This window comes from Anabrus simplex, chromosome 3, assembly GCF_040414725.1.
Source record: "Anabrus simplex isolate iqAnaSimp1 chromosome 3, ASM4041472v1, whole genome shotgun sequence".
Lineage (NCBI taxonomy): Eukaryota > Metazoa > Arthropoda > Insecta > Orthoptera > Tettigoniidae > Anabrus > Anabrus simplex.
This window is the reverse complement of record NC_090267.1, coordinates 396,281,065-396,305,676: the sequence shown is the minus strand read 5'-3', so window position 1 is coordinate 396,305,676 and position 24,612 is coordinate 396,281,065. Positions and strand designations below refer to the sequence as shown.

Sequence of the window (24,612 nt, the reverse complement as noted above, 5' to 3'; positions counted from 1 at the left end):
TCACTCTTTTACATTTAGTAGCTCTGGTGGGATTTGTGGTTTGTTTTTACCTATTGTGCCCACCACTGTCAGTCTGTGATTTGTGTACAAGTCATTTGAAAGAGGAACACTAGTGTAGTAATTGTCCATTGTTATGTTTCACCCACTGTTGTTATCAACCTTTTCACCACTACTTGCGTTATTAGGTATCTCATATGGACCATCAGGGTATACTTCCATGTTATTAGTGAAATATGTCTTTGAGTCAACAAGTGCACATATTTTTATTCTGCACTTGACAGGTTTATTTTCAATGAACTGTTGTAATTTGCATTTACCTCTAAAAAGGTTCAAACATCTCATCAATCGTTGCATATTCACCAATGTTATAGCTCACTTCGCATAAGTTTACAGAAGTTTCAAATATGCCATGAATAGGAGCAATGTTATCAACATTTATTCTCTCATTTCTTGTAGCTTTGTCATCCAACCGATTGCTTGCACTAAGGTATGAAATCTATCTTTTTTTTTTATTTTTTTTCTTTTTTTTAGACATTGTTGAAACAAATATAGCTGGAGCTGTACCATCTGTGATCCACAGGTCATCTGTGTTCAGATGTTGACCTTTCTTAACACCTGTTAGATGTAGAAGCCCTAATAATGCATTTATTTCTTGAAAGTCAGTATCTGGACAGTCTCGTTCACAAGTATATTGTGAATGCATTACACGTAGCTGCTGGTCTGTAAAAACAACACTGTCTGTAATCAAATTATCAGGAAAGAAAATCTTCTAGCAATCTAATACATTTTTATGATCCCGAAATTCTCGAGCTACCCTTGGCAATTTCTTCACCAGATTTTGTCACACTGTTTTGCTTGGGGGACATTTGTGAATGTTCCATCGGATTCCATCTTTGCCAGTATAAAAAGCATTAGTTATTCTCCACTGTTCACCTCTAACCTGAATATCATCAGTAGATATTTCACTTTCACTTTCATCTGACTGTTCTGAAGCTGTGCCGTGTTCACTGTGTTCACTAGCATCATCTGTGTCAGACAATAGAGATGGTTCCTCGATACATTCTTCTTCTAACAACCAGCTAATGATTTGCTGGCTTTGACTTACACTCATATCACTGGTGATAACAATAAAAATCAATCAAATTTTAGGAAATCACGCACTCATGATCACTCACACTGTTAGGTCTCCCCTAATGCTACTCACTGGTTAGACACACCGGACTGCTCGCACTGTGAGATAGCAACCAACACAACGCGTGCGTGCTCCTTCCCCTACTCTTTCCTCCCCTCCCAAATACCACAGCTACTATACAAATACATCATGGCATGCTCAAAGGACTGAATGAGGTATTTTCAAATGGACATTGATTCAAAGCTAAGGACAAACGAATTGTAGCAAAATTTGTAAAAATGTTATATTGAGCCTCATAGCGCGAGTGATCACGGGTTAATAGGCAAGATACTTTGATAAAACAATTGTGCTTCTCATTTCCAGGAATGCTTAGTTATTTACATTATCTAACAATGTGATGGATATGCACATCACTTACCTTAAGTAGAGAGGGGTGCATAGCCTCAATTTTATTTCAACTCAAATAAATTAGTGCCTTAAGAGTTTTTAATATCTTCTGACAATGAGTCAAAGTGTGGTAGTATATTATTAACACTTCCGTTATATTGTGTTGAGTTTGATTGCTATAAGTGAATATTTTTAACCTGTTTAGGAATTGTGCCAGCTGCCGAAGCCTATCACACTCCTCTGGGGCAATAATTAATGAACGACAGATGAAATGAAATGATATTGGAGAGTGTTGCTGGAATGGATTATAACAGGGAAAACCAGAGTACCTGGAGAAAAACCTGTCTCGCCTCCGCTTTGTCCAGCACAAATCTCACATGGATTGACCGCGATTTGAATCACGGAACCCAGCAATGAGAGGCCGGTGTGCTGCCGCCTGAGCCACAGAAGCTCACACGTATACACTAGATACACTAGATTCATGAAGAGGAACAATTTCCCTCTTCACTGGTCCACTGGTCCAAAATATAGGGCTTCAACTAAAATCTGTTTTAGAAAGAATGTGATCTGCAATAATATGTAGATATTTTAATGGGATCGAGTGCAAGTGTTTTCATATTTGTTGCCTGATATTTTTTACTCCTTTTAATGCTCTCCTTTCATCTTTAGAAACAGCAGATATAACTTTTACTGTACCCGTACATACACAGCTTAAACTGCACGCTTGTCTAAAAACCGTGGACTGACATTGGGTGAATGAGGAGGGTGTTCAAAGATTTTCCACCCCCAACATGTAAAAGGTCGCCATAGGGGCTGCAGTGTGGGCTATAGTGTTATCAGGAACAATTATGGTATTGTCCAGGAGAGTTGGACATTTCCTTAAATTACAGTTCCTCATTATAATGTTTTTTCCATAGCATATCGTAAATTTGAAGTCCCAATTTCCATTGTATTAAATCTGTATAAAAATACCTCACTTATTGCATCATTCATTTTTGCTATTACCACTTATTATGATCATATTTTAACTATCCCTGAAAATGTTCTTTGTCATTTTTTGTGAAAGGAATGTGATTTCCAACACAGATAAGAGCCCTCACTACAGGAGGCAGGCTGGGGAAAGTTGCATGAAAACAGGAAAAGTCCTTGAATTCCTGAACTTTACAGGGTAAATTGCACCTTCAGAGAGCAAGCTATTAGCCCAGGAAATCTCGTAGTATGCTTGCAAACGGTTGGTGTGAGCCCAAAGAAATCTCGTTTTCATGCACCTCATGTTTCCTTGATTGCTGCTATGATCTGGTGGTGAGATTATAAGTTTTGAAAGCTGTAGTCATGGAATATAGATTGTAAGGCAGCTATCGCTTCATTTTTCTTCCTTCCTTTATACCTTCATATAGTTAACAAAATAACATCAGAGATGTAGAGCTACTCCTGTGTCAACATGGTGTAGTGCATGCTGCTGTTAATGAATACCGGTATTTGTGATTGAATTATGTGCAGACCAGTTATCAGATGTACCAAGTGACAGTGAACTGAGCATTTCTAATGATTTTTGTGATTCTGAAAGTTAGTTTGGAATTTCTGCATCAAATCCTGGACAATTCTTGTGTGCTGGAATATAGCAGTGACTCCAATACAGCTGATGAGGATGTAAACATAGGTAATGTAGGGCCCTCTTCACAAAGGACACTACTTTGAAAAGTATCACACCATACAGAACTACTAATCAAGAATTTTAGAAATGAGATTTCCACTTTCAGGGGTGCACATGGTACTGAGGTTCACTCAGCCTACACCAAGAATGAGTACCAAATAAATTCCTGGGGACAAAGGCAACCAGGCATAGAGCTAACACTCTACCCCATCAAGTGCTGAGATTACAGATAGTTGAAGCCTTTATCTTCCATGCCTCCAAGGGCCTTCATGGCCTATATAGAGATGACTTTGCAGTTTTAATTCCTAGCTGCAAATACATTATTTTAAAAACAATACCAGAATTTATCAGCAATATCAATTCCTAAACAAATATCTTGGTGTAAAGTTGAGGACTTCTACTTCTTTAGTGGTACCTCTTACCTATAAACTGGAAATCTATGTTCAAACCTCATTCCATATCTACACCTACCAGGAAATTTTTTTTTTCTTCTTTCACAATCGGCTTTACGTTGCACCGACACAGAAGGTCTTATTGCAACAATGGGATAGGAAAGGGCTAGGAGTGGGAAGGAAGTGTCCATGGCTTTAATTAAGGTACAGTCCCAGCATTTGACTGATGTGAAAATAGGAAACCACAGAAAATCATCTTCAGGACTGCCGACAGTGGGGTTTGAACCCACTAATTTCCAAATGAAGCAACTGAAGCTATCGAGCTCGGTCAGGTACTCTTTTCCTTTAAAAGTTAATCCTTTAATTTCCTAAACAACAAATATGATTTCACCACCTAAGAGTGTCTCCACAGGTGTTAAATTATCATATTCATTTTTCTCATTACTTTTATTTCATTAAGATCACTCTTCTGTCATTGTTCCCATTGATTTTTATTAGTGATGATATATGGTATTCACTACCTTGATGTCTGCTACCTCCAGTTTATAAGGCTTGAATTGAACAAAGTTACCAACCAATAAAATCTATATATATAAAATAACTTGTCCTGACTGACTGACTGATCGATTCATCATCGCCGAGCCAAAACTACTGGACATAAAGAAATGAAATTTTGGGGATATATTCATATTCAGATGTAGGTGCTCGCTAAGAGAGGATTTTTGGATATTCTGTCGATAAGGGGGTGAAATTTTAAAATGAGTGTATCTATATCTCAAAACTTTAAAAGTTTGCAGATGTAAAAATTGGTATTTAGAATCTTCTTTAAAAATAAGGAAACACATATTTTTTTGTTTTCAGAAAATCCTAATAGGAGGGATGAAAAAGGATGAAAAAGGGGTTGAATGCCTTTAATCAGGATACCGGTACTTATATCTCAGAAACTGAAGATATTACAGACCTGAAAATTGGTACTTCTGATCTCTTTTAAAAATAAAGAAACACTTACTTTTTTTGTTTTTGGAAAATCCAATTAATGGGAAGGTGAAAAGGGGGGTGAATTTTTAAAATGAGTGCATCTATATCTCAAAACTTTTAAAGTTTACAGATGTAAAAATTGGTATTTAGAATCTTCCTTAAAAATTAAGAAACACGTATTTTTTTTGTTTTTGGAAAATCCCAATTGATAAAGGGGTTGAATGCCTTTAATGAGGATACTTATATCTCAGAAACTGAAGATATTACAGACCTGAAAATTGGTGTTTGCGATCTCCTTAAAAAATAAAGGAACACGTATTTTTTTTGTTTTTGGAAAATCCAATGAATGGGGGGTAAAAAGGGGATGAATTTTTAAAATGAGTGTATCTATATCTCAAAACTTTTAAAGTTTATAGATGTAAAAATTGGTATTTAGAATCTCCTTTAAAAATAAAGAAACTTGTATTTTGTTTTTTGTTTTTGGAAAATCCCAATAGGAAGGGTGGAAAAGGGTGGAAAAGGGGTCGAATGCATTTAATGAGGCTACTTATATTTCAGAACCTGAAGATGTTACAGTCCTCAAAAATTGGTGTTTGGGATCTACTTTAAAAATAAAGAAACAGATATTTCTTTGTTTTTGGAAAATCCAAATAATGGGGGTAAAAAGGGGGGTGAATTTTTAAAATGAGTGTGTCTACATCTTAAAACTTTAAAAGTTTACGGATGTAAAAATTGGTATTTAGAATCTCCTTTAAAACTAAAGGAACACGTATTTTTTGTTTTCTGTAAATCCCAATAGGAGGGTTGTAAATGGATGAATAATGGGTTGAATGCCTTTAACGAGGATACATATATCTCAGAAACTGAAGATATTACAGAACTGAAAATTTGTATATGGGGTCTCCTTTAACAATAATGAAACACATATTTTTTTTGTTTTTGGAAAATCCAGTTAATGGTGGTTAAACAGGAGTGACAAATTAGGGTGAATTTTTTGAAAGACTATATCTACAGAATATCTGAGAAACGTAAAATGTTAAAGACGTAAAAATGTAAAGAAACATAGGTGACTTGTTTTTGGAAACTCCACTTAAGGGGAACTAAAAAGGGGTGAAGTTTTAAAATGAGAATTTCTACAGTATATCTCAAAAAACTTAACATGTTACAGAAGTGAAATATGGTATTTTTTATCTCTATTAAAAATAAAGAAACGTGTATTTTTAGTTTTAGTTTTCAAAAATACCACTTGGGTGGAGGGGAGGAGGTCAAAGTGACTGAAAATGGTGTTGAATTCTTTTAATTAGGCTACTGATATCTCAAAAATGAAGATGTTACAGACGTGAAATTTGATATTTGAAATCTGCTTTAAAAGTAAAGAAACACATATTCTCGGAAAATCCAATGAAAGGGGGGATGAAAGAATTGAATAATTAATTGTCTTAATTGTATGAGAATACATACATCTAATAAAAACGAAAGTTGTTACAGACGTGAAAATTGGTATTTGGATCTCCTTTAAAAACAAAGAAACACGTGTTTGGGGGGGAACCATCTTGGGGGGTGGGAGAAAAGGAATTGAATTCCTTTCATGAGGACACAAATCAAAAACTGAAGAAGTTAGAGTCGTGATAATTGGTATTTAGAAGATCCTTTACTATTAAAGAAACAAGTATTTTTTGCCGGAAAATTCACTTGAAGGGGGGAGGGGGAGGAGGAGAGTGAAAGGAAGTGAAAAAAAGTTAATTATTTTTATGGGGATACTTATAATTCAAAAGTGAAGGTAACAGACGTGAACACTGGTATTTGGAATCTCCTTTAAACATAAAGAAACATGCTTTTTTTAAATTTTTTGGGGGGGGTGGTTAAATAAACTTAACGGCACTGCGGTGTAAAAGGAGGTGAGACCAATTGATTTTACTGTTCATAATGTACTTATAAGGAGCCTCCGTTGCTCAGGCGGCAGTACGCTAGCCTCTCACACCTGGGTTCCGTGGTTCAAATCCCGGTCACTCCATGTGACATTCGTGCTGGACAAAACGTAGGTGGGACAGGTTTTTCTCCGGATACTCTGGTTTTCCCTGTCATCATTCATTCCAGCAACACTGTCCAATATTTCATTTAATTTGTCATTCATCAATCATTGTCCCAGAGGAGTGCTTCGGCAGCCAGCACAATTCCTATTGTTGCCGCTAGATGGGGCTTTATTCATTCCATTCCTGACCCTGTCGAATGACGGGAAATAGGCTGTAGATTTTCGATGTACTTATTCTGATCATAAACCGATCATTTTTAATCTTTCCTGGGTTCGTTTTCAACAGCCATCTTTTCCTTCGGAGAACGTTCTTAGATTACACTAGACTCTCCTGGCATATAAATAAAAATTTAAACACATTTGAAATAAACGATAGGAATGAGACTGACCGTCAAATTGTTCACCTCTATAATAAGGTCAATAATGCACGGAAGTATGACATTCGTATCGCCAGATATCCCGCACACTTGCCTACGCGCGACAATGGTGCTGGTCACATTGTCAACAATGACAATGGCAGCAGATGTAATTTACCACCAAGTAGTGGTCTTGCATCTTGCTGTGGGGTCCAGAACATATAGTAGTAGTAGTAGTAATAATAATAATAATAATAATAATAATAATAATAATAATAATAATAATAATAATAATAATAATAATAATGTTCTGGACTGTCGTCAAATTGTGCGGACCGCGCTGGAAATGGGTCCTGGCCTGTTAATGACTACGAATACAGTCTGGCCGCGGGTTCAGTACCGCCTAGGCACCCAAGACGACACCATGCCGGATCTCCTTCAGGATTTGATCTATACTAAAAATGCTTATAGGAAAAGATGGCAAAAATTTAGGGACCCAACTGACCGCGTGGAATACCTGGACCTAGCCCGGAAAGTATGAAATCGATTGCTGGAAAGAAAGATGGAAAAATATGAGTAACTTTGCCGTAATCTCTCAGAAAACGAGTCAGATCGTGAATTTTGGCGGATTCTCTCAGAAAATGAGTCAGATCACGAATTTCAGATGATTATATATAAAACGTTAGGCATTCAATTATAAATTTCAGTATAATACCGTAGCGAAGCACGGGTATCATGCTAGTCCTGTATAAAGATGTATGTAAGTTATATAAAATTCTAAGAATTTTGCAAAATAATAATTTTTAAGAATGATGTACATTATTGCAGGTTCCCAAAGCTGTTTCATTAGCAATTTCAAGAGTGGGAGCACTGCTGGAGCTGATGCAACCTGGAATTACTTCTGACATGAAAGATTCAACTTTAGTCATCTCTATTGAAGTGCCTATTTCACAACCCATTGTCAAACTGGCTATCAACAAACAACAGGTTTATATAAGCAAAGCAAAATCCTGGATTGAGCCACTTCTTATCAACACTCGCTTCTCTCCGACTCTTCCCATCAAAATGAAACTCAATCTCATTGGTAAGTATGAGATGGCATATTACAAGAATCCTGGAAATATTGCCTGAATTATGTACTGTACTTTTTCAAGTTTCAATTGTAGCACCTGGTGATAAGCGTATGCATGAAATAATAATTTAAAAACATAAAATAGAAAAATATCAATGTTGCGGCTGCTTCACATCTAGACAGGGAAATGAGATGGTTAACTACCAAAAAATACGCAAAATCAAACCATACGCTAGGTAAACAATGCACTGGTGCATGCACCCTGAGAGGCCCTGATCTAGAGGAAACTCAGACACGCAAAACTTAAATCATGGAAAGTTAGGTTAAATGAGAAAATGCCGAAACACAAGAATGAGTTAAATAAAATCAAGCACAATAGATTTAGCGCTTACCAAGAGTGACCGTGGACCCAAGGCAGGATGCGTCCGCCCTCTGAATTGATCCGAATTCAAGGATGCAGACAGAAGACTTAGCTCTCACGAGGATCCCAAAACAAGAAGTCGTGCGATCACAAGTAGCCAATAGGAACACTGGATTCCCGTTTTTGCCAATTGGAAAGGTCATTATTCCCACTAATAAAAATACTCTTTCTTATATGGGCAAGTTCAAAATCGCTGATGTAATTAGAATTACATCACCTATTTCCTCCACATGGCAGTACATACTGCCCCAAAAGTTATATACTGCACGCCTTTTACCAAAAACACAATATTACAAATTTTCTTATAGTTAATAGTTCATATTTTCTAACATAATTTTCTTCAAGATAGTTTTTTTTTTTTAATTTCTTCTTCAGAGTCCATTTTCTTCATATTGATAATTTTAAATATTACACACAATTGATTAGTTTTCTGGAATGCATAAGAAAGAGACATACAATAATTTTAAAAGCCAAAATAAAATTCCGCTGTCTTCTCTTGATGACGCACAGGTCACATCTTCCTCCCCTTTAAACTTGAGCTACGCTCGAAACAAATACATTTTTCACACAGTTCTACAGTCACTTTACTGGCAGTCATTGTTGCCTTACATTGAATATATTAAAAAACTAGCATGTTACTACATTAAAGGTCATTTTAACTTGAGGTATTCCAGGAATTACATATAAATACAACGTAGCAAAATACAGCCCTGTGAAAATATATTTACAATCTTCAACTTTTATGTCCATTGAAAATTATGTATATTCTTCGCTTCCACAATCAATCAGTAACGCAGATTCCATTCACTATCTGTAAGAAGGCATCCACTACCTCCTTCATGACAAAGTTTGAAATGGGTAGAGCTTGCATTAGTTTTCACTCTAGTTACATGATCAAAGTCGCTTCACTTGACCACTGGTTATCACTGAATATGCGGCTCCTGACACGGCCGTTTGCCACCAGCCTCCGTACAAGTTCAGTTTAAACATGAACACCAAGCAAGTAGTAGCGCAGCCCACCCATATCTTGAGCCAACGGGTATCAGGCAGCGAAATGGGGCGCAGTCTAGCAAGACTGCCGCCATCTGGACATCTGGCAGCTGGGTTGCGGTGACGAACGATAATGCCCAAGACATACAGTGTGCCCCTCAACTAGCCATGTCAGGATGCCGTCAGGTAGAAACAGAGATTGCCGCCCCTACTGCCACTGCAACATAAATCCACATGCAGCAGACAGAGAATACTAGAGCCAAAACCACCTCGGTGGACAAAAGGCTTCGAGTCACCCAACTGGTGTCTCAAAGACCTCAATAGAGAGATCCCCTCCCATAGACCTGGGGATACCCCAGCCCCACTGGCAAGCACAATTTCAAAATTTCAAAAGAAAGAAAACAAGCAAAACAAATAAAAAACATTCCGGAGTTTACCCCAGACCCACAAATTACAGGAAGAACCAAGATTTTACACAACCCAAAATTCAGATAAAGGATATTTACCAGGAAAGAACCATAGGTTACCAAGGATACAGCTTGACACATTACAATTCACCCAATTCCATTATACACAATTCACAATCAACCCTTTCAAGCACTACAGAAATGACAGGTCAGCATAAAAGAGAAAGCATCCTCCAAGAATAAATTTTCCAAAACTAGACCTTCATTGACTGAAGTACAACACACATATATGACCTTACCATTTGGGCACATAAGGTACTACCCATATCCTCTCTAGAATTTTTCTCTAAATTAAATTACTATGTGCATTCTTAATTATCCAACATTTTAAAAAATCAAAATAAATGGGAGGTGAAATTTAGAATGTTGCAAGAAAATTCAAAACAGGGAGATAATTACATTTATTGGGTTATCTTGCATTTACCATGCCATGTACCCAAAATTTTAACACAGATAAAACTCACATTACGTATCACATGTCAGATCAACCAAACTAAAACTCAATTAAGACCAAGAATACAGAATTGAAGATCCAATTAACTTTAAACAGAGTATATCAAATGAAAAATGATAGCAATTCAAGAATGCGCATGCAGAAATCCAACTCACCGATATAAGAAATAAAAGGCACAAACAACACCTTCATACCAGGGAATATCAGATTACAAGCACGACACCCAAAGATCACCAGGCCTATCTGTCTTCCAACACACAATACAAGAACACACACAAAATAAGTGCAATGACCCCTAAATCAGCAGTACTAACCAATAAAAAGGCACAAAACAACCTCAATACTACCGATTCCATCACATGACAATACAAGAACACAATACACACAAACACACCAGTGCGATGACCCCTACATCAAGCAGTACCTGCAAAAGAAAAAAAAAGGCAGAACATGATCTCAAGTAATCTTGAATCCATCACACGACAATGAGACTCTTAGAACCAGTATTATACTCCCAGGAGAGGAATGGCCTCTCAGCACCTTAAGCCCTAAGTCTGAGAACATAAATGCCTTCCCAAGGCACTGAAGACAAACACAAATGACATCCATATTTACAACTATTTACAAATATGGATGGACAGACACAAGGCGCATTACAGAAATTTTGAAAAAATTACTCAGTAAAAGATACGCAACCAGAAACAAACAAAAATAAACCTTTACCAAATCGTAACACCTGCAAAATTCTACTACAAATCCCTATGACAAATTTATAATAACTGAAACACAAATCTCGATGACCTGCGAAGCAACAGAAGATTGAATCAAAATTAATAGCTCAGAATACTAATACCGAAATAAACATGGGAAGAAAATCTTCCTAGTAATAATTTAAGCTGGACATTATTCTCCATCTAGTCACCTAATACTGGGCCAAAGGTTACAGAAGAATCTCATATCACATGCACACCAGATTTCAAAGATGTCATACGCACAAGTGCAGATCCATAACCCTTCAAAATTTGCCATAATGGCCTCAGTCTACGCTGGTCTATAAATATGGTGAGCATGTTTCACCCTATTAGACTATCGCAGTCCTCATAGAACCCTCCCTAGCAAGTATAGGAATACACGGGTAAATAAATATATGTGACAAGGAAACAGAAAACAGCATGATAGAAATGCTCAACAGAAGAACTAGGAACATTTTCAAACAGATTAATTTAGTAATTGGCTAGGAACTGCCCCAAATAGTCCCATACGTACTTGGAAACGAACCCAGGTACAGTAGAAGACTGAACACAACACAACACATATACACTGAGCCAAAATACGATGTATGAGATAATTTTAAAAGATCACACACAAAGAACAATACCGAAGAAAACACAGCAGGCAACAATTAAGAAAATTTGAAAATAATTTGCCGAAACATGAAATTTACAAAACACAAAACACTCAAAAGACTGACGAAAAATTACGAACTTTAACCTCAAAATTATTGCCAAAAATTTACGAAAACAGATATTTCAGAAAAATCTTATGAGACTCCATGCTAAAATTTAACCTGAACCTAATGATTAGTACAACAATCAACACTACAATTTATGTTGTCTAGAAGAAGAACAAGAAGATTACGACACGAGTAAATTTTATTAGATGGAACTGAGCGCTCACGAACTCGGGGTAGGTCAGTAATCAGCTGTCTTCCACAGACGCATTCATCAACTGTTCAAAAGATAAGGAAAGTCGCACGAAGATTACAGCACTTAGCATAATTTCATGACACACTGGTACTTTAAAGCACAGATGTTATGATCGGAACACGAATCGAAGAAACTAAGTGAATGAACACACACTGAAATTTATAACCAAAGACTTACAGAATTCAAACACGGCACACGCAATGTGATGATATGGCTTAAAAGAAAAAATCATATGGTCAGCTGAAGGCTTGCCACAAAAGAAAATGAAAATTGACAATAAAACTGAAAAAATTTGTTATAGATAGTGACTTACCATTTCCTCCCACCATTAATTACAGTGTGAAACACAGCAACACAGACTGCACATCGCAGAATGAATAACACATTCGACTGCCTCATCCAGAAATAATAGGCAGCTCCCTTGTCATGTCTTGAACTTGAGCAAGAATCATGAAAAACAAATAACTGGGGTTAAGAATGCACACATAACAATTACAACCTATAAAAGAAACATTTCATCAATGAAATTTACACTTCACCATTTACAACAACAGCCATGTAGTTATAACGACTTGAGACCAATGAATATAGTGAGAAAAATATTCAAAATTAATATTTAAAAATAATTTCACAAAAGTTAGCCAAGAACGATTATCGTCAACCTCCCCTTCTTCCATAAAGAAAAGGTTCTCGATAATCACCCTCAAACTATTGATTATTAACAAAATGAAAATGTTTACAAAATCAAAACAAAGCAGATAATTGATAATAGTAGGTGACAATTTAGGGCACTTAAATCAAAATATTTAAATGAACTTAAGTAAAGTACAAAATAGGCAGAAAATTAAGGAAATTGAAATGTTAATAAACATGAGATACTTTTTAAAAAACTTTTAAATAAGAAAATAAAATGTTAACGGACAAAATTGGTGAAAGCGGGATCTAGAGCAGGGCCTCTCAAATACCCAAAATCTCATACTTGCAAACTGAGGCACAGGGGTCCTGTGCACAGTGCATCGGTCCCACTCGGCTCGGACCAGCATGTCATCTCGGGGCGACTTGGCAAAGCTCGGCTCGAATTTGGAGCGCTATGGAGCAGATGAGGAAGAGGGAGACAGGCAGAGCGAGCGAGACAGGCATGGGGGAAAGAGAGAGACAGCGCTATTGCTCCAAATTGAGGAGATCTGCAATCTGGTCAACCAAGCGGTCGTCTTTTGCACCATGCACAGTGCAATGCAGTGGTGCATGCACCCTGAGAGGCCTAGAAGAAACTCTGACATACAAAATTTAAGTCATGGAAAGTTACGTTAAATGAGAAAATGCCGAAACACAAGAATGAGTTAAATAAAATCAAACACAATAGATTTAGCGCTTACCAAGAGTGACCGTGGACCCAAGGCGGGATGCGTCCGCCCGCTGAATTGATCCGAATTCAAGGACGCATACAGAAGACTTAGCTCTCACGAGGATCCCAAAACAAGAAGTCGTGCGATCACAAGTAGCCAATAGGAACACTGGATTCCTGCTTTTGCCAATTGGAAATGTCATTATTCCCACTAATAAAAATACTCTTCCTTATATGGGCAAGTTCAAAGTGCTGATGAAATTAGAATTACATCACCTATTTCCTCCACATGCCAGTAGATACTGCACGCCTTTTACCAAAAACACAATATTACAAATTTTCTTATAGTTAATAGTTCATATTTCCTAACATATAATTTTCTTCAAGTTACATTTTTTTTAAAATTCTTCTTCAGAGTCCATTTTCTTCATAGGCCTAAATATTGATAATTTTAAATATTACACACAATTGATTAGCTTTCTGGAATGCATAAGAAGGATACATACAATAATTTTAAAACCCAAAATAAAATTCTGCTGTCCTCTCATGATGATGCACAGGCCAGACCAGTCTTGGTTGAATCATGTCAAATTTTAAAGATAAAATGGAGGTATGGTATAAAACATTTTCTCTGGAATCTACTTTTTTTCTAGTGTTTTAACTTTGTTTGTGGACTCTATTACTCTCCCTTGATTTATAGATGTGTAACAAGGATCAACAGGGCAAATAGTGGACAACTACATACCCTAGAAATGAAGATGCATCATGATTCTTTGAATAAACTTAGAAAAGACAAGGGCTATAGCAGAGAAAAGATGCCATAGCTCTCATAAAAATCTTCCTCTTTGTCTCAGCCTTATCCTGTGTCATACAGGTTCAACATTAGCTTCTCTAATTTTCTTCCTGCAGGTTTTTCTGTTTGAAACTTCCTTTCTGTTCAAGCCTTTCTCTCTCAGGTCTTCCGTTAACTTGTACCTTCATCTCAATTTTGGCCTTCCTTGCTTTCGCATACCATTTACCACCAAGTTTTGGAGTCATTTCCCCACATACTCCCCTTCTTGTCAGTGCACGAGACCATACCATCATAGTCACCTTTCCTAAATTTTCTTACCTAGGCATCCCACTTTTACTGTTTCTCTAATGTGTTCATTTATTATGGTATTTTATCCTCTCTGGTGACCCCACATAACCAACGTAACATCTGCATTTCTGCCATTTCAAAATTCTTTTCTTGGACCTTAATAATGGGCCACATTTCCATACTGTACATCATAGCCAGATTAACTAGTGACTTGAACACCTTTCCTTTCAGTCTGCAGTTCACCTTCCTGTCACAGAGTACTACACCCATCTTTCTTGAACCAGCCACATTTTATTCTGTGTTGTATTAATTCATCCTCCAGCTCACCATCTCTTTGTTGGCATGGCCCCAGGTACTTGAATTTGGATACCATTGGCAGCTGGCTCTCATAAAAATAACAGCCTGAAAGGCAGAAGAGAAAAACATTTACCAGGGAATGTTATGGAGAAACGATGAAAGAGGGAACCTGGAATAAACTACTGTATGTGAAATACAATCTCAGATTCATGGCCCCATCTACACCTTACAATTTGACAGTCTCTTAGTAGGGAAAGGGCCTGCCTAAGTCCTACTTATTAAGTATAGATGTAGAATTCGTCCATATAAAGTTTTGATTTTACAAAAATGATGAGAGATTATTTTACTCCTCAAATAATAATCCACTATAGGTAATTGAGTATGCTAGTGTATGGGAAGCTATAGATATCTGCAATCTTACCAACACTTTCAACAAGAAGTAAGGAAACAGAACATATAAAGAAAGCCTGGGTACTCGTATTCAAAACAGCGAAGATAGAGAAGCCAAGTGGAAGCAGGAGCAGAGAACAGTTAGGAGAAAGTACAACCAAACCACTTCACACAGCAAAAGTCCTCACTGTGCAGAAAACTACATGATACCACCATACTGTTGCAAGTTATCAGTGTCCTAAAAGCTAAAAAAAAAAAAAAAAAAAAACAATGTACTATGTAGAAGTTAAAACAATTAAATTACTCACGTCCACAGCATACCTTAAGCTGTATGTGTCCCCTGGGTGGTGATAAATGAGTATCTTTTTGGCAAAAACATTCCAGAATATTGAAAAATGAGCAAACAAATTCAAACAAATAAAACTGCTCTTTTCAGAGCAAAACAACAAAAAGTAAGAATACTGCAGTGGAATGCAGGTGGTCTTTCAACAAAGAGACTATTGGAAGTAAAGAAAATTATGATAGACAGTGAAATAGATATCCTTCTCATCAGTGAAGCCAATATTACACCTGAAAACATACAATATTTAAAGATCCAAGGGTATACCATCTACACTCTCTTTAAAACAAGACAAGTAGCTAGGGGAATATTTGTAGAAGTGAAGAAGAATATCACGCCAAAATTCAGAATTGTAAAAGAAATGAACTCAACAGATACATCTGAAATTATCAAACTTGTCAAATGGATCAACAATAAGAAAACATCAATCTTTTGTGTTTACAGCCCTTCAAACAATAAAATTCTGAATATCCACATTTTAGAAATCAAAACAGCTACTATTTTTATAGGGGACTTCAATGCAGCTTCTCCAGTCTGGGGCTACAGCTACACAAATACAGCTGGGAAAGCAATAAAAGACCTTATAGAGAACAGCTCTTTAGAACTACTATATAATAACAAAGATCCAGCAACACTCATTCACCATTCTGGTTCCACCAACTAACCCAGACCTCACATTAGTGTCAACAGATCTTGCAAACCAGAGTCATCGATCAGTACTTGAAGATCCAGGCAGTGGACATAGAATGTCCCTCCTTACTGTTACATCATACAGTAAACCTGCTCAGTGTGCAGACCAGAAGATCTGGTGGAACTTCAAGAAGGCAGACTGGGAAATTTTCAGAAACAACCTGCAAACTGAAATATTGGAAATTGATCTGGATGCACCTCGTAACATCATCCTGAATAAATTCACTACAACCATAAAAGAAATAGCCAACTGTGGATACCTAGAAGTACTCAAACAAAATATAAACCTTCCTGGTCAGATGAATTGAACAATCTTAAGTCTGACAGATAAAACCAAAAGAACAGCTGAACTTAGTCAGGATCAAAATGATGTATGGAAATGGCAACAAGCAACAGCAAAATTAAAACAAGCCATAACAATATCAAAAAGGGAATCTTCGAACACATTCTTAACAACAGTTGACTGTACAACAGACAGCAATAAAGCCCATAAATTTATCAATTCTCTAAAAAACAAACTTGTAGTCACTCCTTTGAATCCTATTATGATAAAGAAATTACAGATTGACACACAATAGCAAATCAATTCTGTAAACATTACACTTCAAATAGGTTATCAAGACAGAAAAAGAAAGAACACAAGGCCCTCAAACAAATAGTGAAAAAATTCATAAATAATAATGCGAAAGACATGTTTAACAATGAATTTTCCATAGAAGAGTTCATGTTAGCGATAAAGAACACACAAGTCAGAAAACAACCAGGTCCCAACAAGATATTCCCAGAATTCATAAAAAAGCCTTGGACCATCTGCTGTTAACACATTGTTGTCCTGGCGCGCGCTACTCCATTCTTCCTTGTAGACCAGCAACAGAAGCACACCTTGCGTGAGAAGTAGGATGAAATATAAATACCTGGAACACCTGAAAATGGTTGTAGCACTCTGTTTTCATCCTCACAGTATTTGTCCCTCCATCAACCTCATTGTCACTATCACTGGCATCTTCACTCGTATTACTGTTGCCGTCAATGGACACACATCTTTACAGTCACTAATACTTACACTTTTGCAATCACTAGGGACATCAGATAAACTATCAGCATGCAATTCTCCAAATATTTCATCATCTCTTAAGCTGTCTTTAATGCGGCGCGCCATGCTGACACCTGATAAGACACTTAGTCACGTGGTACTGAGTGTTATGAAACTACATTTCCTTTGTTGAAAGCATTGTCAAGGAAAGAATATATCTATCTAAATTCCGATCAAAAAAGACTCGGTTTATAAACAACCAAAATATTTTTATTAATAAACGGCGGAGAGGATAAAATCACACAAGAATGAAGCGATGTGAGAAAACGTAACGTACATAACCAGTCACCCGCGCACCAAAACGAAAGTACGTTAATTAACGTAGCCCGTCATTAATGTGTTAACATACTGCTGCACATTTTCAACAAATTTTGGACATCAAATGAAAACCTACCAAACGACTGGAAAAAAGCAACTATCATTCCAATTCTAAAACCAGGCAAGCCAAAATCCAAGTCCCTTCGTACCGACCTATAGCACTTGCCTACATTCTGGTAAAAATTCTAGAAAGGATGATTACAAATAGACTGAAGTGGTACTTGGAAACAAAATCTTTCCTATCAGAAGAACAAACAGGATTCACACAAAACAGGTCCACCTCCCATCAAATAATGGGATTTACATAAGGGAAAGTATTCTTGCAGTTTTCATTGATTTTAACCCTAAACCGGGCGCGCCAATTTCTGTCACACTACCGGGCGCGTGGTTGACTTTGTCAACCAGTTACGTTTTCAGTCGTTTGCAGGCTTCCAATTGCATAAACATTTCAATTAACGGCGTTTTATCTTTTGTTTCAATGTTATTCTCCAATAAAATAAAAAACTTGTATTATTGATTAATATGAATGTACTTAAAATGAATAATCATGAACACGTGAACTAATTCTAATAGGGACATGAATACTGTACCTATTTAAAATGAGTTAAGCAGTAGATACATAATTAAATTAAAATAATGGTCATATTTTTATATTTGCACAATTATACAATGAAATGATCAGATATAGTAGCAAAAAATTGACTGGATGAAAAATAAACTTTGTCGCCACGTCCAAGAAATCTTTCACACCTTATCGCCCGAGCATTGCCATAATTTCAGCGTGGTTCGCAAATTTAGCATCGCGCTCACGGCTGTAATTCACTTCCTCCCGCTTCCTAGAAATGTACAAATTAGTCCAGTATAATAGTTCATCGACCATCTCAGCGTTCATCAACTGCATTAAACAGTCAATTTCTGTTGATAACTTCCTCCTCTCCCCGTCCTGGCAGTATTTTTACAATATTCCTCGCTTTTACCCTCAAAGTAAGTTTTGAAAAGTCCGTCGTGGACCACATTGTTCCTCCATCTCTCCCGAAGATGAAATCCCTTTTGTTATCGTCTTCATAGATCTCACTGTACGAATTAGCCTCCTGCTCCGTATCACTGTTATGATCCTGATTCGATACGTTTATAATGTCCTCCTCCGCATCCGAAAAATCCGAGGCAGAGTCCTCTATTTCATCGGATAACTGGCTCAAAATGTCACATATGTCTTCATCATTGAAAAAACGATACCTAAAATAGAAATATAATACATAAAATTACACCTGACTTTGCCTAATTACCCGAAAAGTACAGAGGAAAGGAAATTTTAAAGAAATAGATTTTACTTACATGACTAGGAGCGCGGTTGACTTTGTCAACCAGCTTCGGGTTCCAAGAGTTCGCTCGAAATAATTACACATGTATCCCTTCCACTGTTGTCGAAACTTGACTGAACTGAAGGTCAAGAGTGAGAGAAAAGGTATTAGTTGCGAGGTGATGAAAGACTGACAGTTCTAGGAATTACGGCGTAAAATAGCGCACCGGTTGACAAAAACAACCAGCGCGCCCGGTCTAGGGTTAAAGGAGCCTATGATACTGTATGGCAAAACATGCTGTTACAGAAGCTTATCAGAGTCAAAGTAAATGGACGCATGTTAAAGTGGTTTTCAAGATTCTTTTCCAAAAGAATGATCAATGTTCATTACAACAACAAAACTTCAGGGTGCAACCAATCAAAACTAGGCCTCTCACAAGGACAACATTATTCAATGTGTACATCAATGATCTTCCAACAACAATTGTAATCTGTGGTGGCACGGAGAACTGGAACTGGATGTTGTGTGTTGCAAGAAGTTAGAGTTTGGAAATGTAAAAGTTTTTTATTATTTTTGTTTGTAATATTTTGAGAATTGAAGAAATAAGAACTCTAGACTCTGTAAATTTATGTGATTGAAAATTTAAATTAATGTCAGCAAGGGTGTAACTTGTCCAAAGGTTGATTTGATGTTTGTAATGTGATTTAAAAATGTAAAAGATTATTTAAATTGAGACACCCTGTACGACACGTGTGGTCTCCAATGATGAAATTTTTGGTGTAATCGTAATGTTCCAGAACTTGTGTAATTGCTAACTATGGTCATGCAATTCCATTTGCTAAAATAACCATTTCCTATTGGGGAAAACGACTGGGAATCTAGGGTAAGTTTGACCTTATTGGTCGGTTGTGGTCAGGCCATTTCCGGTCTTCTGCTGGCTTCAGAATTTTCATGCGTGTGCTTGGCGTCATTTACATATGACCGCTCTAGCGAGCGCAAGCTCGAGGGCTTCCCTCGGGAGCTCCTGCCTTTCCGCGGTAAGTGTTATTTCAATGTTATTTCAATGTTTTCTGGTTTCGTTTAATGTAATTTATTAATTTGGTTTTTCGGTATTTCCTTGCTTAGTGTCATTTTTAAAGTTTTAAATTTAACGTGTCCGAGATTGCCCTAGATTCCTGCTGTTAATAATTCCAAGTCTTTCACCTTTTTTTAAAATTCAACAATCCATTTATTTGTGTTTTTGAATTCGTAATTGTATCAGTTTGTCAAAAGCATTAAGTATCAGCTGTTTTGTGATTTAACTTGGTTTTGTAATTTTTCATTGTTATTTTTAATATAGTTGAGCTAGAGGGTATTTCATGTAAGTCTTTTCTCCCCCATAACGTCATACGTTCCCATGGACCTCATAGGGATTCCAAGCACCTTCCACTATCCTTAGTTGTCATTTGTAGGCCTGTAAGTGTTCCCTTGTATTTAAATTAATTTTGCGTATCGAAAGTTACCTGTCACATTTCCATGTTCTGATGTGAATACACCGCCACTGCGTTATTTACAACTATTCCTATATTTATATTTTATTACTGCATTATTATTATTATTATTATTATTATTATTATTATTATTATTATGTGTAAGCGTAATTGTCCCTATTATGGTAACATTTGTGTTATTGTTACAAAAAACCACGCATTTAAGAGCAATTAAATGTGAGTGAATCATGTTTTAGTCTCGACCTGCATGTTTTAGGGCAAATTTTTTTACCTCTGGTGTTTAGCAGTAAAACAGATAATGAATGCATTTCTCTTCTCTGTTTCAGGTTCCTGTGTAGTCAATTCTGCAAGAGTGATTTCATTTGACAGCGTGAACTTCAATTTTGATGCTACCCCCTGCTACACACTAATAGCTGCAGATTGTACTAAGGCGCCTTTGTTTGCAGTTTTGGCAAAAAAAGTAGCAGGCACAAAATTGGTAATTAAGTCATTTTCTTTGAATGAAAATAGTCAGTCAGGTTTAGATTTGTGTGATGTCTTATCACCTTCAGTTAGTTTTTGTCAGGCGATTGCTCATTATTGTTTAGAAGAAGTACAACTGGGCAACCATCCTATATATAGTTTTTATCAGAAGTACATCACTGGATAATACTCGTAGCAATGAAAAATTACAAATATGTATACATAATGTGGCAAGTGAGATCCAAGACTTTTTTTAAAGATTAAGAAATTAAAGGATTTTCCAACGTAGGTACACTTTTTGCATACATTTTACTCACTGTGAATTTTTAGCGTTTGGCTCGTGTCCTTTCCTTTACACTTTATTCCCTTCCTTCCAAAATTGACTAATCTATGTCCCACATTTCCTTGCATACATTTTAGGTACTGAATCCCAGCAGTCATGAGGAGTGATGACAGTGTATTTAATGTATGATATACAGAAACGAGTCTAGATAGCGGCAAACACATGCAGTAGTTTAAGGTGCTATAATTCCAGGGTTACTAAGTTCAACTCCATCTTTTCCTTGATAAATGAGCATTTGCATTACTTAGATCATTATCCAAATATTGATAACCAAGATTGTTGATTCTCATTTTGCTTTTCCACGTTAAATAATTTTCCTCCATACCATAAGAGCCCTTTGGTCTTGAAATTCAACACATGCAGCATACAGCAGGTCTAAGAGACTTCAGATTCTTTCAGTTTCAGTGAATGATTGATTTGCTAAGATTGTTTTATATAAGAAGTGGTAAGCATGAAATTATGCCTTGGTATTACAAATATCTGACTGAAGTTTTAGCTTCCATAAGAGTAGTCTGTGGCTGTTGTTATTGCTTATCTAATAAAAAACATTATCATTCAACTCTAACATACTTTAGATAAGTCAAGATTTATCTCAGGAAAAAACAAAGGTGAAAAGTCACAAGCCTTCATGAAAGAACCTAGATCTTTAGCTGTGCATTGTACATAAAGTTTAATGTAGGTATTATTTAAGCCAGAGGAACTCCATTACTGCTGTTCTTGTTGTATATGTAAATACAATAATAATAATAATAATAATAATAATAATAATAATAATAATAATAATAATAATAATAATAATAATAATAATAATAATCATCACATATACTGATGAGTATCTATATCTTCATTTAGTGGGTTTGGGAGATTGTGGTCTCAACAGACTTGTATACTTACTATGTGTAATCCATATCTCTTAAGCTGTACTAATGTAATGTCTCTTGTAATGCGGAAAGGAAGCAGACATGACCTTGGGAAAGGTGCTATTTCAGATGACTTGAAGTGGGAAAATCATTAAGAGTTGGCTAACAGTACAATTAATACCTACTCCTCTTCCATATCAAAATTTATTCAGCTAATGCCTCAATACTCTCAGCTAAACACATCTATGAAATAGAGTGAATGAAACAGAAATAAAGAGTAAGGATAACAGCTTAATTTTACTCATAAATGCCTTGAGTTTCTGAAATAAGCAAAGGAATTATGACCAGTCAAATTATAGAAACAAAGGACAAAGCTAGAGCCTGCTCATGGCTGAAGTAAAAGCAGTTATACCAAGCTCAAATGCCACCAGAATGCAGACACTGCAAGTGTGAAAGTTACAGGTAGATGACATAACAGCAGCAAGTAGAGACAAAGGCACGGTTTATGTTGGTGACAAAATGGCTAGGTTTGCATATACAACATTGCTCTCTTCCAAAGGTTTCATAAGATACCAAGATAAAGGACAAAGGCCAGCATTTTATATCAATCAATATATCAATCAATATATCAATCAATACTGATCTGCATTTAGGGCAGTCGCCCAGGTGGCAGATTCCCTATCTGTTTCTTTCCTAGCCTTTTCCGAAATGATTTCAAAGAAATTGGAAATTTATTGAACATCTCCCTTGGTAAGTTATTTCAATCCCTAACTCCCCTTTGCCCCAGTTTGTCCTCTTGAATTCCAACTTTATCTTCATATTGTGATCTTTCCTACTTTTATAAACGCCATTCAAACTTATTCGTCTACTAATGTCATTCCACGCCATCTCTCCGCTGACAGCTCGGAACATACCACTTACAAGTAACAACTCTCATTATTGTTCCATATTGAAGATGACGTTAGGCATAGATATCAAGGATAATTTAATAAAAAACCACCTATTCAATACTTTCCACGTTTAATGTGGTTATTATCTACATGATTTTATGTAGACTTATTTGGTCAGGTACATGTTTCACCCATTATTTTGGGCATCTTCAGCCTGTAAACAACCTTGAGGTCAAGGTTTGGGACCTTTTTAACCAATATAAACATACCAATATATACACTATATACAACATATACTTGTAATTTGGTAGCCAACCAGGCAAAATACCGTTTAAATAGGTACTTCAACCTTAAGGTCAAGATTTGTAAACTAACTAAAGACATAGCCTTTCTAAAACAGTGTCTAGAACTAAAATTGATCCCAAAATTTTTGAGGTCTACACAGCGAAAAAACTTATCTAACCAAAGTTTGATTAGAGTTCAAAACAAGGTCAATGACATTTGGTTAAGAAATGAAATTAAAGCGTCATAAAAAGAAGTCACTTTTAAATCTGCAGTTATATAGAGTTCATTTAGCGTTAGCTCAGGCTTTACATCCGTTAGAATGGAACTCTTTCCAACTACATGTGGACAATAAATTGATTGCTTTATTGGATAGGAAGCAAGTTACTCTCGACAAGAAACTATCTCAATTAAAAGCATCCCAATCACGGTTACCAAAACGTAGTTCAGACACGCAAAAAGCGGCTCCCTCACAGAACAATACACCCACAGTAGTTAATTTGACAGACGTACAGTTCTCTGAAGAAGAAATGGGGATCTTGAATAAAGGCTTAAAACATAACTGGCCTAGCAATAAAAAAGAAACGGATATTATCAACACAGTAGCTGAGATCGAGGCTAACATTTCTAAACTCCCTTTAGAAACACAAAATGATACCAGATTTGAGGTAAAAAAGAAACTACTAAAACTAGCGGAAGAAATAAACGCATATTCAAATTTCGACCACAAAAAATTGGTCCAGAACGTAAAAAAGAAAATAGACGACAACAACATTATTGTCACAAAAGCGGACAAAGGAGGATCCACAGTTCTCCTAGATCAAAACACATACATTCAAAAAACAGAAGACTTTTTTAAGGACAAAATATACACAATAGTCAACAAAGATCCAACCACGAGAATTCAGCAAAATCTAAAAACACTGATAAGAAGTTCTAACTTTCTTTTCAATGAACAAGAACAACAAAAACTTTTTAACATGAACCCTAGTATTCCGACAGCCAGAGCCTTACCAAAGATTCATAAGAAGGACATTCCAATACGCCCTATCATAAACTGTAGAAACAGCCCCACCTATAAAGTATCAAAATTCATTCACGGCTTTCTAAAAAAACATTACGTATTCAATAATAAACATCCTTTAAAAAATTCATTCACTTTTTGCGAAATTTTAAACAAGTTTAAGCTGCGACCCAATCACTCAGTGTGCTCCTATGACGTCGTAAATATGTACAAAAACATCCCTACCAAAGAAACTGTAAGAATCATCAGTGATAATATCAATAAACACAGCAGCCTTAGTAAGATGGAAATTGAAGAATTCATGAAGATATTAAATTTTGTCTTAAGCATCAACTTTTTCTCTTTCAATGGAAAGTTTTACCAAC

The 24,612-nt window shown here is 36.3% G+C and overlaps 1 protein-coding gene across 2 annotated transcripts in view; it reads left to right on the top strand.

Annotated features, from left to right (window-relative positions):
* LOC136866424 (vitellogenin-4) overlaps positions 1-24,612 on the top strand; it is a 252,654-nt gene that overhangs the window by 202,235 nt on the left and 25,807 nt on the right. For both annotated transcript variants that reach the window (XM_068226732.1, XM_068226731.1), the window contains exons 20-21: positions 7,760-8,015; positions 20,713-20,864. In XM_068226732.1, coding sequence (XP_068082833.1) covers positions 7,760-8,015; positions 20,713-20,864 — 408 coding nt within the window. The remainder of the gene's footprint in view (positions 1-7,759; positions 8,016-20,712; positions 20,865-24,612) is intronic.